The 12,604-nt window shown below is 37.4% G+C and overlaps 1 protein-coding gene across 3 annotated transcripts in view; it reads right to left on the bottom strand.

Moving 5' to 3' along the window:
- BICC1 (BicC family RNA binding protein 1) overlaps window positions 1-12,604 on the bottom strand; it is a 260,873-nt gene that overhangs the window by 19,390 nt on the left and 228,879 nt on the right. For 2 of the 3 annotated variants that reach the window (XM_082719498.1, XM_082719496.1), the window contains exons 10-17: window positions 10,502-10,688; window positions 8,305-8,466; window positions 7,493-7,689; window positions 7,223-7,355; window positions 6,536-6,692; window positions 4,314-4,479; window positions 1,633-1,672; window positions 1,085-1,239 (exon numbers count right to left, since the gene is read on the bottom strand). In XM_082719498.1, the coding sequence (XP_082575624.1) occupies window positions 1,085-1,239; window positions 1,633-1,672; window positions 4,314-4,479; window positions 6,536-6,692; window positions 7,223-7,355; window positions 7,493-7,689; window positions 8,305-8,466; window positions 10,502-10,688 (1,197 nt within the window). The remainder of the gene's footprint in view (window positions 1-1,084; window positions 1,240-1,632; window positions 1,673-4,313; window positions 4,480-6,535; window positions 6,693-7,222; window positions 7,356-7,492; window positions 7,690-8,304; window positions 8,467-10,501; window positions 10,689-12,604) is intronic. The other variant, XM_082719497.1, reaches the window with a different exon arrangement.

Raw genomic sequence — 12,604 nt, 5'->3', positions numbered from 1 at the left:
GTGTCTCCTAGAGCCTCAAAATTTTTCATAACGGTTCCTACATTCTAGCTGCTGACAGTTAACTTCAGTCCTTAAATACAGGCTTCCAGGCTGCTACTGTAAGTCTGACAAGGAAATTTGTAAGAGACTGTTCTTTTTAGTATTTTCTTTTAAACTTAAAAGCAATGGGGGAAAAAAAATTGCATGTTTGCTTTTGCCTTTCATCAACAGTCTAATTTATTATTAGGAAAATTGGTGGAGAAAAGAAGGTCAATCGACAATTGCTAGTTATTAGACTAACAATTATGAAACCCTTAACCAGTATTTGTTTTTCAGCTTACAAGCATTCTGGTTGAACACTGTGATTCTTGGATTCATGATTTTTATCCACGTTTGGGTGTGTATACTCTCCCCAGTACTGAGTGTGCATATGTGTGCTCTAATTCCACCCCAACTCCCAAAAGGCTTACAGCCAAAAATCTGATACTGTCAGATTGAAAAGGCTTTGCTTAGCAAGTCACGTGCAGCTTGGCTGAGAAATACAGAACGTTGGATCCTTTCCCCATGCGGCAAGGATGCCAGCTTCCCAGTCTCACCCTGAGCCATGCAGCCAACATCTGGGAAACATAAAATTTTGGAGCTCTTGTTTATGATACTTCCTGCTGTGTTCCTGGCACATCTGAACATGCTAAATTTTAACTCATATGTGAAAACTTATTTTTGTTGAGTGTTTGCCTTTGCCCCCCTATAGTGGGTCTGCTGGTGAGTGATACCCTTAAATAAAGGGAGTCTTTATAACTTTTATGGAATATTACATCTGTCCTTTGCTTAATCTCAGCCCTGCTCTATCATTTGTGACACTCCCCCCTCTAACAAAATCACAATTTATCCAAATTTACATCTCTTTAGTAGCTGATCAACAACTCTGAGTGAAGGTAAAGACCATAATATATTAGACTGTATCAATTTGATAGCAATATGTTTACAGGAACAGAAATTAGAACAAATCACCATTAACAACTTTTCCTTATGTAAATAAAGAATGATACCACTCCTTTGCTGAAAGAACAGACAGGAAGAATGGGTAAGTCATGACTCTACGAACCTCAAAAGTCGTTGTCATTGTGGGCTTATAGGACACATGGTTGGCCCTTCTCAGCTCCTTTATGGTTTCGGCTGGCATGGATTTAGAAAACCCCAGGCCACTCCAGGTATTTGTGGGTGTTCTGACTTCTGTCACCACTGGTTTCTTTAACATAGCTTTGGGAGACAGCATATAAAACAAATGTTTGGTATTTTTAATGTTTTTTCTAAAATAAAATATTGATGAATGTTGTTTCTTTGATATATGTAAAGAAAGTATCACTGAGTATTATTTCTTAACATGAAATGCCTTAAAGTACCTTCATAAAATACTTTATACAAAGTAACAGTAAACTGAAAAATGTTACATTATTTCTTAATTAATCTAACGCTAATCTATTCAACAAAACACATTCATTTCCAACAAAATTTGTGTAACTTGAACCTAAACACTGTAGGTTTTTTTTTCATGAAGGTCCAATTTCTTAATTCAACATGACTACTAGGAAACTTTTTATGGTCTCCTAGAAAAAAAAAAATCAAAGTATTGATCATTAACACAGCACATACCTTTGGTTGCTAATAGTTTCTTTTGTTCATAGTCAAATGCCTGAAAATAAAAGAGAAAAAATATCTTTATTGCCAGTCTGTCCAAATGTCTTGCCAATACCCCACAATTAGAGAACAAAGGTTTTGACTACAGCCCATGAATCTGTCTGGGACACATGCTAAGCTTTGTACCATTAATATGATAGTAATGTAGCACAAGTCTGATAAATTTAAACATGTTTTCAAACTAATTAATTAGAATAAATTAACTACTTCTAATATGAAAGTGGTAAGAATCAGAAATTTTTCTTCAAAAGGGAAAAAATCCTATTTATTGTGAGTATTTAACACACCAGGGCCAACAGATGCTAAAGTATAGTGAATAACCCAATAAATAGGCTAAGTTTCCCAACATAAGGCATTACCAAAATGCTTTCTGGTTATCTACTGGTCTCTTTGTTTCTCTACATCCCCTCCTCACTTAAGTAAATCATGGCCTGAAATGGGATGATGTTAAGACAATTTATTTAGCCTAATTGGCACAGTCCTTGCTTTTGAAGTGAGATAAATGACAAATGCCTAGCTTTGATCTGTAATGACATTAAAGCCATGCAATAAAATTAAACCTAGCTACTTCTTCTACTGGTCCAGGATGTTACCATTCATTCTTTCCATTCACAATGAATAAGTGACTTCAATCATACGTCTACCGAGGACCAAGGTAGGTCATTTTGAAGAAAGCAGTCCAGACACAGCTACATCTCAAATGCAAACCCAGTGTTCTCAGCTCTCCAATTTAGGGACTATGTAAGGTTTGATTTAAGAATGTCTTAAGGCCTACCAAGAGGGCCAAGAACCAGTTGGTGAGAGCTCTTTTGACCCTTCTTCTAGGAGGACTATACCATTAGATCTAGCATGCCTGTATAATGTATGATCTGAAACTGTATTTGAGAGAGAAATGTGCTACAAATAAAAATTAGGCCAGAATTATAAAAGTAAATGGGCTGACCCAGACAAACTAAGATGTGTGATTAACTCTAAGAAAATGACAGTAAATCAGGAGAGCCAGATTTTCAGATAACATAGTTTGGTGTTTTTAAAATTATAGGTCTAAAATGGCATTGGGAATTAAAATCAACTTTTAATGATTAGATCCTAAATTTACCTGTTCAGTAAATACTGAGTGTCTTCTGGTTAAAGAGATTATGTTGCTCTTTGTAGAAGAATACAACAATGCATCAACAAGGGTCTAGAGCCTCAAAACACACAGGATCTTAGCAGGGATGTGTTTAAGAAACAAATAAATGACTACAAAATAAATTAGGAAGTGAGGTAAATGTAAAGAGAGAGCTAGAGATGCAGTGTTCCGAGAAGGGTCAGGAGACAGAGATCATTTTTTAGGTGCAGGAATCAGTGAAATCTTCAGTCTTTCTCTGTCAATGCTTGATGACTACAACCATTGAATTTTTAGCAATTTAAAAAGTTAGCTCTTCATTAAGAGCATAAGTACATCTAAGTTAAAACTCTTTCACCAAGAACATTCTCATCCATCCCAAAAGAAAGGAATGTGAAAATGATTCACTAGGTATAAATCTGAAGGAAAAGAAGGGAACTACAAGAGGGACAAAAACCAAAAGGGATCATACAGGGAATGAGGTACTTTGTATAATGAAAGCTTTAATTTATATTAACTGAAAATAAATCCATCAGGAAAAATGTAACATATGTGTTTTTTTTTTTAAACTTTGACACTTTAAAAAAGACAGGTTTTGTAAAAACATTCATCTAATAACTCATGAAAATGTTCAAATGTGAAGGATTTAAAAAACAGACAAGCAGGACTTAACTGCAGTTTTCACTAAAATTATAGAGGTATAATTTAGTGACATAAATTACTTTTTTTGACATAGCAGTGACAGCTTGTTTTTAAGATTCTGTGAAAAGCTTTCCCCTTTTCTGGGGAGGTGGGGGAGACTGGAGATAATAAATCTACTATAAAGTAGGAAAGTCTACCCAGTAATTCTGACACTGAAATCAAATGTTTATAAGAGTCTCTAAAAGCACAAAGTATGAAATCCTTCTTTCTCATATTGTCATTTATATGGAAATCAAATTTCTGAATTTTATGATCAATAGTCTATTTTGATTTACTGGCCTAATACTTTAAAAATGGATACAGAGAAGATCCCTGCTGAAGAAATTGCTTAATATGATCATACATCTCTCAACTAACATAGTCTTCAATAATACCTGGCATCTACTTTCAAAAACCTAAACTTCACTTTAATTATTTTTATAACTATCTAAATGACACCAAATTTATTATCTCCATTAAGCATATAGAAAGATATATTTATCCAAGACTATGTTATGAGGCAGTGATACTTAAAAATAACAGTTTTTACATTTATCTAAACTTCAAGTAACAGAGAAATAATATCATTTACATAAGACATAGCGACACAGACCATCTTATTGTGAATTTTAATACACTTTAAAGAATTCTTCTTACTCAAGCTTTTTATTTTTTAATGTTTATTGCAAAACCAATTCCTAACTACTACCTATATATTTAAATTTAATTTTGACTAGAGCACTGAAGGAAAACCAAATTTCTGCTCTATTGTTAAACATTTGCTGAATTCCCCATTCCCTAAGTTACCACCCCACATCTAGATAACTCTCCCATTTCTCCTCATTACCTGCATATTGACATACGATGGCCGTGGAGCCAGACGAGCCCTTTCGGAGTTTTGCTGGGCAGCTGCAGCCCTCTCCGCGGCACGCTCACTTCCGGGAGCCTTCTTGTCAGCCAAAGGGCTTTCTGCAGCACTCAGCTCAGAGTCTGAGAGCAACCTGTCAGTGCTGCTGTGAAACAGTTCGGAATTTAACAGTCCATGTTTATATACAAATGTACTGAATGTTTCCTATGTGCACATTTAGTCTATGTTTACCACTGTTAACTATTTACATGTATTATTTCATTTCATCTTCTTCACAAGGCTGCTCTGAGTTAGGCAGTCGTATTATTCCCATTTTACAGAAAACCATGTACCTCAACCAAGGTCACACCTCTAAGTAAAGGATAGTGCTGGGATTTTAACCCAAGCATATGACTCTAGAGCTGGAGTTGAAACTATTTCATGACACATTTTCACAAACATTATATGTAGTATGTTTGGCATATGTCTGTGATACATACAGAACAGACACACAGACAAGATTTCTAATTTGGATACGTCAAAGAGGAGCAATGACTCGTGCATACACAGTCTAAGCAGAAACAAGTCAACCTGAAGGCATACAGATGATCCAGTTCCTGTGTGTGAAATGCATAGGGTATTGCTAACAAATCTACTATGACACAGGTTTCAGATAAATAAGTATTTCCCAACACCTGTTCAGGGTGCATGGATGAACATAAAAATGTTCCTTAAAATAGGAAAAATGATCTGAATTGCAAGATTGGTAATGCCCTATACATGCACAAGTTCAAATCCAAGTGCACGTTAAGCTCAAGTAAAAGAGAAATAAAGAACAGTATTAGGAAAAGAGCTGATCTGATTGGTTCATTCTTTCTTTTGTCATTCACTGTTCCATTGTGCCAGGAGAACTGGGAGCAGGCTACTGGAATATAAGAGGAGGAGCAATGCACTTTGTTTGCTTGACAAAAGTTCCCAGTGGCTTCACACAGGGGAATGCAAAGGGCCTCTGCAGGTTGGGCAGGCAGCGGCCTGTGAAGGCCCAGAGAACAGCGTAAGCAAAGCAAAGGAAGCAAGCCATGTGCACGACTGGTGCCGTTAAAGCCAGAGTGTGACAAGATCAGACTTCCATGTTCAAAAAAATTGCTGGAACAAAATAAAGGACCGACTGAGCTGCTGAAAGGGTAGCGACAGAGACACCATTCTGGAGGTCGCAGCTTAATTTAGATGAGAGGTAAGTTCAGAACTTATTTAATGATGAAAGGAACAGGCATACCCTTCAAATGCTTCCACACAGGGAAGAAAGCAAATTTACTTCTCTAACCTACGCTGAATAATGTTCACCGTGGCTACTAGTACCACATAAGGAAAAACAAAGAGAAAGCAGATTTGGACAAAATGGGAACGAGAGTAGTTAACTGATCAAAGAGTTTATAAAAGCAAAACAGATTTCAGTAAGAAACACAGGAAATAAAAATATAAAGGCTATATTTGTCTTAAGATAGTCTCCCCTGTAAGGATATACAAGAAAACTAATAAGACAGTAGAGGAAATTGGGTAGATGGAGATGGAGAGGAGCAAAATCTTTCAACACAGAGGCACTCCACTGTATTGCCTTTTTTAAAAAGTGTGAATAGACTATCTATTTGAAAAAAAAAAAGAAAGAAAAAGAAGATAGAGTAAGGATAACACATTTGTAACTGTGCTATTATGGTAAGGGAGAGTTACAGTTACTACAATATATGTATTTATACTCATGGTGGTTTGTAATAAATAAAATCATGAAACTGTCAAGTATTTATTACCATAGTTTGCAATTAACTACCTTGGGACAAGGAAGCATAGTTTAAGTTAGAAATTCAAAGCAAAACAAAGGAGAATTCACAGGAGGAAAATTTCCAACAGAAAAAAGAGAGAGTAAATACTGCCGTATTGAAGAGCAGGGAGGATGTTAAAGTGTCAGAGCACAGAGACGGTTTAGAGAACCCAGATACAAATCCAATCACTATAGAGAGGACAGAAGAGTGAAAATTACCAGCTAGTATTCCTTAGTAGAAATTTTAAAAGGAAAAAGAGTATTAAAAAGAAAAATAAAAAACACTCTCGGAATAGATCAAACTCACTTGAACCAAAGAACACCAACTACTGAGTTTAAAACAAATCCAGCGTGTTAGACATTTTCTTTCAAAGGATCAAGGACTTTTAAAGATTAAAATACATACTGTAAGTGTGAGTTTTTTGTACCCTGCAACAGTTCTACTGTCTGCCTCTTGGCACAGGAAACTTTGGAAGGACCCATCATCTGTTTCAAGTCACCAGCATTCCCAGAATGGGAAGGACTTCGAGGCATGCCTACTTCAACAAAAGCATCGTTACAACCTGCAGAAGGGATAAAGTGAAAATCCAAATGTCACCTTATCATCAACAACCACTTCAGATGGAAACAAATCAGAACCCAACTCAAGGGAGACCCAGGTAAAACAGCTTTCAGCTGCAAAGAAGACACTATAAATTCAGGCTGTCCCAAATTTCATTCAAGATGAAATTTAAAGAGAAGACCCTCACATTTTCAAAAGATTTATTAGGGGTGGAAGCGTTTTAGAAAAAGAAACACTCTACCTGGAAAAAAATTATATGTATACATTTAATTTACTAAATTGATGCTTTCCTCTTACACAATTACATCCACTTTAATTTAGGAAGTTCCAATGTAATGGGAAGTGATTCTTTCTGTGGGAAGTGTTTTTCAGTTTATTGTGCCCTGTGTTCTTTGGAATTTCATTCAAGATGTCTTTCTGCATACTTGACGTAGGATGAGTCATAAATGGTTAGCAAAACCAGATTGAAATCACCGCAGAGACTTTACGAACCCCTTTATCTGGGTAACGTCAGTTCAGAAGGAAAGTTACCTTCCACAGGGTTTGACTTGGGAGATGGCTGCTCAGGTCCAGTTGTCTGTCTAGATGGGTCACTGTGATTCCCACTCAGCACTTTTTCCCCAAGTGATGAAGTGGCTATTGCACCATATTTTATATTCGGAGACTAAAACGGTAACAGAAAATAACATACAGATATGGCTACCATTCTAAAATTCATTTCAGGTGGAAGTTTAAACATATTACCAGAGGCTTATCTCTTAGAAACAGCATAGATCACACTCCTCTAGCAAAGAACGTTACCTGTGCATGTCCATTTAAAGAAGCAGAGATTTTTTTGCCTTCTGTCTGGATACTGTTGATATGGACATCGACAGGAGTCAAGCCAGGAGGGGGAGATGGAGCTGTGTGCCCGTAGGTGGGTACACCAGACAACAAAATATTAGTTAATGTGGCTTGGGCAGTAGAAGGAATCATAAGGTGTGGTATAGCAGAAAAACCTACAATGACATTTCATGCAGACAGATATTAGAAAAAAGCTCATATTTGACAAATATTACTTTATCATATTCGGTAAAACCAAAAAACTTCATTTTTGTTACTACAAATTCAGAAGAGTTCAGTTTTGATACCTCTCTGTAAATAGGTTTACCATTACTATAAAAACACAAAACAATGTTAAACGAAACAATGTTAAAATCGAACCAGACTTGAGAGAATACTTAACCTAAGCTCTTCACTGCACGGAGGAGGAAACTAGCTAGAGTTAGCCTGTCCATATGACTATCAGGCACATCCGTCCAACTGGAACCGACATTTCCTAATTATGAGGTCAGTTAGCTTCATGTGTTATTGCCACTGCTTCCTGCTCATCACACTCTTTTTCCTGATCTGTTTGTCATGTTGGAAGATTATATTCTACTTTTATTAAAAACTCACAGCTTTGTCATGCTTCATTTTAACTAATTTACACACTGGGGAGTTTCTCTTTAGCCGCAGTATGCTTTGAACCATAATTTTTCCCTAAGGAAACGGGACCACTGGTACATTTTATTTAAAAACTGATACAAAAAACCACACCAACATGCCTTTGATTGTACTTAAATGACACTCACCTGTGGCACTTGAGGTGTTAGCAAGCGGGGGTGCCCATAATGTGGGGCTGGGGGTGCCAGAACTTGGACTTTGCAAAGGACTGACTGAGCTATTAAGAGCATTCAAGAGTGAGTTTGGAGTTGTTGATGTGTTTAGAGATAAGGTGGTAGGCCCCAAAAGACCTGCAATAAATGAATGCCAAGTCAATATGCATACACTCAATATTAAAAATACAGATGGGCACCAATATTGCCATTCAGAATGCACAATGAGAGAGTCTGATATTTTCCAAATATAATATGAGTGATAGATTACCTTCTTTCGAATATTCCCAAGAGATACTACATGATACAACTCCAACACCGAACCCAGACTATCTACAAACAGATGCTGATCAGAACCAGAAGTTAGGTGTATGTAAATCAGGGATGCAGTCAGGGTTACTGAGCAATGCCAGCTGCTTTGCATTCATTTCAACTGGCCAGGATGAACATACTTCCGCTCTAGTGGAAACTCATCTTTTTTTTTTTTTTTTTAAATATTTTATTTATTTATTTGACAGACAGAGATCACAAGTAGGCAGAGAGGCAGGCAGAGAGAGAGGAGGAAGCAGGCTCCCTGCCGGGCAGAGAGCCCAATGTGGAGCTTGATCCCAGGACGCTGGGATCATGACCTGAGCAGAAGGCAGAGGCTTTAACCCATTGAGCCACCCAGGCACCCCTGGAAATTCATCTTTATTTCTATCTATAACTCACTTGTTTTCTGTTTCCAAACAAACTCTTTTCAAACCACTTACAATTAGCAGAGAATAGGGGAAGGTTCTCCTGCAATAGAATGATTATGTTTGTGAAGAGGCTGAGTTACTTGGAACAGTTTGCTTTTATTTTGTCAAAACACACGACCATCCCTGTGGTCCATGGTCCATCTCAGTAAGTACAAAAACTTTCCTCAGAAACAATTTTTTTTGTTTGTTTTTTGCTTCTTTTACGGATTTAATGTTTAAGTAATGAAACTTCTCTTCAGGCATTTAAATATATTCTAAAGTAAAATATGAAGTTGTATATAACTTTTTCATAATATTTAAAGTATTAAGTATTACAGGATAGGAATAGACATGAAAACATTTTAGAAATTGAGTAACTGAATCGTTGCTCTGGTGTAGGAAGAACTTGGTTCCTGCCAGATTATCTCACTGGCACTTCCTAACTGACATGCACGTGTTGTTATGACTGTTTAGTGCAAGGGACGATTTGGGGAGAGTAGAGGCCAAGGGGTAAAGAGTCTGTCTTTACTGTAATGGTGTCTAGACAGGGCTACCTGGAATCTTAATCATATTATAACCATATAATTTTTAAAAGCAAGAAATAGCTGTTAGAAAAAAAGAAGTGACAGAAGGCGAAGAGTGTTTTTTCTGTCTCAGATCAATACTGAATGAGGCAAGGGGATTTTGTACGGCTATTACTTTCACTTTTCATATTAAGGCTACGGAAACATGTGCAAGAAAGTAGTGAGCCTGTCTAATGGGAATATGGCAATGAAACCCCACCTGTAAGCCAGGACTCCACAAATGAGGCGGTACAGGGAACAAGTAAAAAGCGCCCCCCCTGTTCTCAAAGAGCTACAGCACCGAGGGAGGACGTTCTTCCACCTTCTACCCTGTGCTGTAGATAGAAACACAGGTCATCGCTCCTCTTGGTAGCTGCAGCTAGATTCCCTGTGTCTGGATGAGGCTGTGATGACCACCAGCGGGGGAGGGGGGGTGGGTGTCTGCTTGCTCCCACCTCCCCCTCTCTCTACCCCTCCTACAGATTTGCAATTACTTTTTGAAAAACAAACTGGATAATCTTTACCTCTAGGGATGGATGGCAATATTGCCAATGCAAGAGAGAATAAGCACATAAATTATAGTCAGCCTGCTCACTTCACTCTCAGTGGCATTCTTAATTTAGAAGAACAAACACAGCCATTGAAAATAAAACAGTCAGACCTTGGTTATTTATGCCAAAATAAAAAGAATCTAGGTACAAAATCTTTGGAGTCTAACAAAAAAACCCAAAATGGATTGATGTGATTTGTTGCTTTTTCACCTAATCTTTGGGCCTGACATGGGGAAAAAAAAGAGCCTTTAAAAACTGTAGCCCCAGATGGTAGAAAGAAAGGGAATGGGCTAAGCAATCCCCCAGTGACTGAGAAGCGCTGTAATAATAAATTTTATACCTAGTCCAGTGAGTCCGAGGCCTGCCGAAGCTAAGATGTCCAGGCTGGGACATGCCAGGCCGGCAGGGCACGATGCTGGGGACGGGCTGGTTGCTATGGTAACCCCACTGCTTTCAAGTCCGAGGAGACATTTCCTTGCTTCATACATATTTAAGGCATTTCTCTCAACACTTTTCACAATCACAGACTATGAAAACACATAATGGGAAAGAAAAAGGTGACATGCGAGTAGTCTACAATGAACTGGGGAGGTGGGTGAGAAATGAATATGGTAATAAGGATTCCAGGAAGGAATATATTGATGCGGTTTTAAAATCAACTGAAAAATTCTAACCACTTATTTCTTAAGTTTGCTCCTTGTGGTAAAACCATAAAGGGTTAGTTATAATTTTCTGGGTGTGTCCTGTGTTCCAGGCACTGGGGTAGAAGCTGTACATAAATCTTGATGCTTGCCAGAAACCTTCTGGATGGGAATTGTGATTCACATTCAGGGAGGATAAGGGTCCTACCCATGGTCACAGCTGGGCAGGGGCAGCAAGAGGACTGGACCTCAGGTGGTCTGCCTGTACAGCCCATTCCCTTGGCATCCTCGCGCTGTTACATTAAAGCTTTCTCCCTTTGATCACATTTTTACAAAACAACTCAAACTTGTCACCATATATAGACTGCATAGTAACAGTCACTTACGTTTGACATTTATAGCCTACTAGTTAACTAATAGACCTTGAGGTACCCCTGTTCCTCATGGATGGCATATCAATGGCAAAGCTTATGGTAAAACAAACTTCTAAACAGTAATTTTTTTTCTCTCAATGGACTCCTCTAGAAAATTGGAAGTGTGAACTCAAGAGGAGAGCCTCCAATGGGCAATAAAGAAAATTTGTGACTGAAAAAGCAGTTAAAGCAGTACTCAGCATCCGGGTCAGGCAGACAGAACTAAATGGCCCTGGGATGCAACGAGGCTCTAGAATTCTCACTTTTCATCTATAGCCCCCTGACTTGGCTCATTTAGTACTGAACTCCAGAAGATCCTGTTGTGCCTGACACTCTTCACATGCACAAAGTCTCTTCTGGCTGTATCTTCCAGTCTTGGAAGTCACTGTGTCTGCAGTGACTCCAGTCAACTCAAATTAGTTAAGCATGACACTTCAGGACACATAAAATTAATGTCCTGTTCTCTAACTTTAAACTCATTTTATCACTTAGAAACAAACCTCTCTTTTCTTTTCTTTTGATGAAGGCACGATTGTTTTTCCAATTAAGTTGGACACTGAACACCATGATATTTACATCTATAAAAATCGTCTGTGATATACCTTACACCATGATACATATATAATAAGATTTATAGAAATTAAAAAATGGAAAGCACAAATGTTTGGGGTTTTACCTACTAGAATAAAAAGATACATTAATGTTATTACTCAGTACATGTTATTATGTGACTTGCTTCTTTTATTCCCCACCATTCTTGTCCTTTGACTCTGGTACATAGGTCTCCTCAGGGTGTCTAACTGGGTGTACAATGCCGGTGGGCAGGAGGATATCAGTATTTTCAGTGTGATTAGAAGGTCCCAAATTGCTCCTCAGAGTGGCTATGCCAATTTGCCTCTTCCCTCACATTCTCACTAGCATTTACTATCATCAAGTTTCTCCCATTAAATTTTGACTATACATGGAATTACTGAAATTTTGTAACATGTTAGAGAAGTTCCAAGAAGACTGAATGGAGGACACATCATTATTTACTTTTGATTATCATTATTAGTTTATTATTTATTAAAGAGAATGAACACCTATTCTTTAAATCTCCAGGGCTAGCAGAGTGGCTCGCAAAGAGTATGTAAATTAAATATTTTAAAAATTACATTGGATATGTACACATACACATTTAAGACAATGTTTAGCCTTATCAACTCTCTGATAACTTAATAAAGCTGAAAGTTACCAGGTTGCAAATGAATAAAAACACGTCTTTTCTTACTCATATGTTTGTAAGAAATAATGGTCATTAAAAATAAACTCCAAAACCAACACAAAAAGAAAAATGATGATCAAAAATGAATGTTTTTACTAACTTATATATTTAAATAACAAAGTATA

Source organism: Mustela nivalis (genome assembly GCF_964662115.1).
Source record: "Mustela nivalis genome assembly, chromosome: 2".
In the NCBI taxonomy this organism is placed as follows: domain Eukaryota; kingdom Metazoa; phylum Chordata; class Mammalia; order Carnivora; family Mustelidae; genus Mustela; species Mustela nivalis.
Note: the sequence above shows the minus strand (reverse complement) of the source record. Positions and strands in the feature narration are given on the sequence as shown.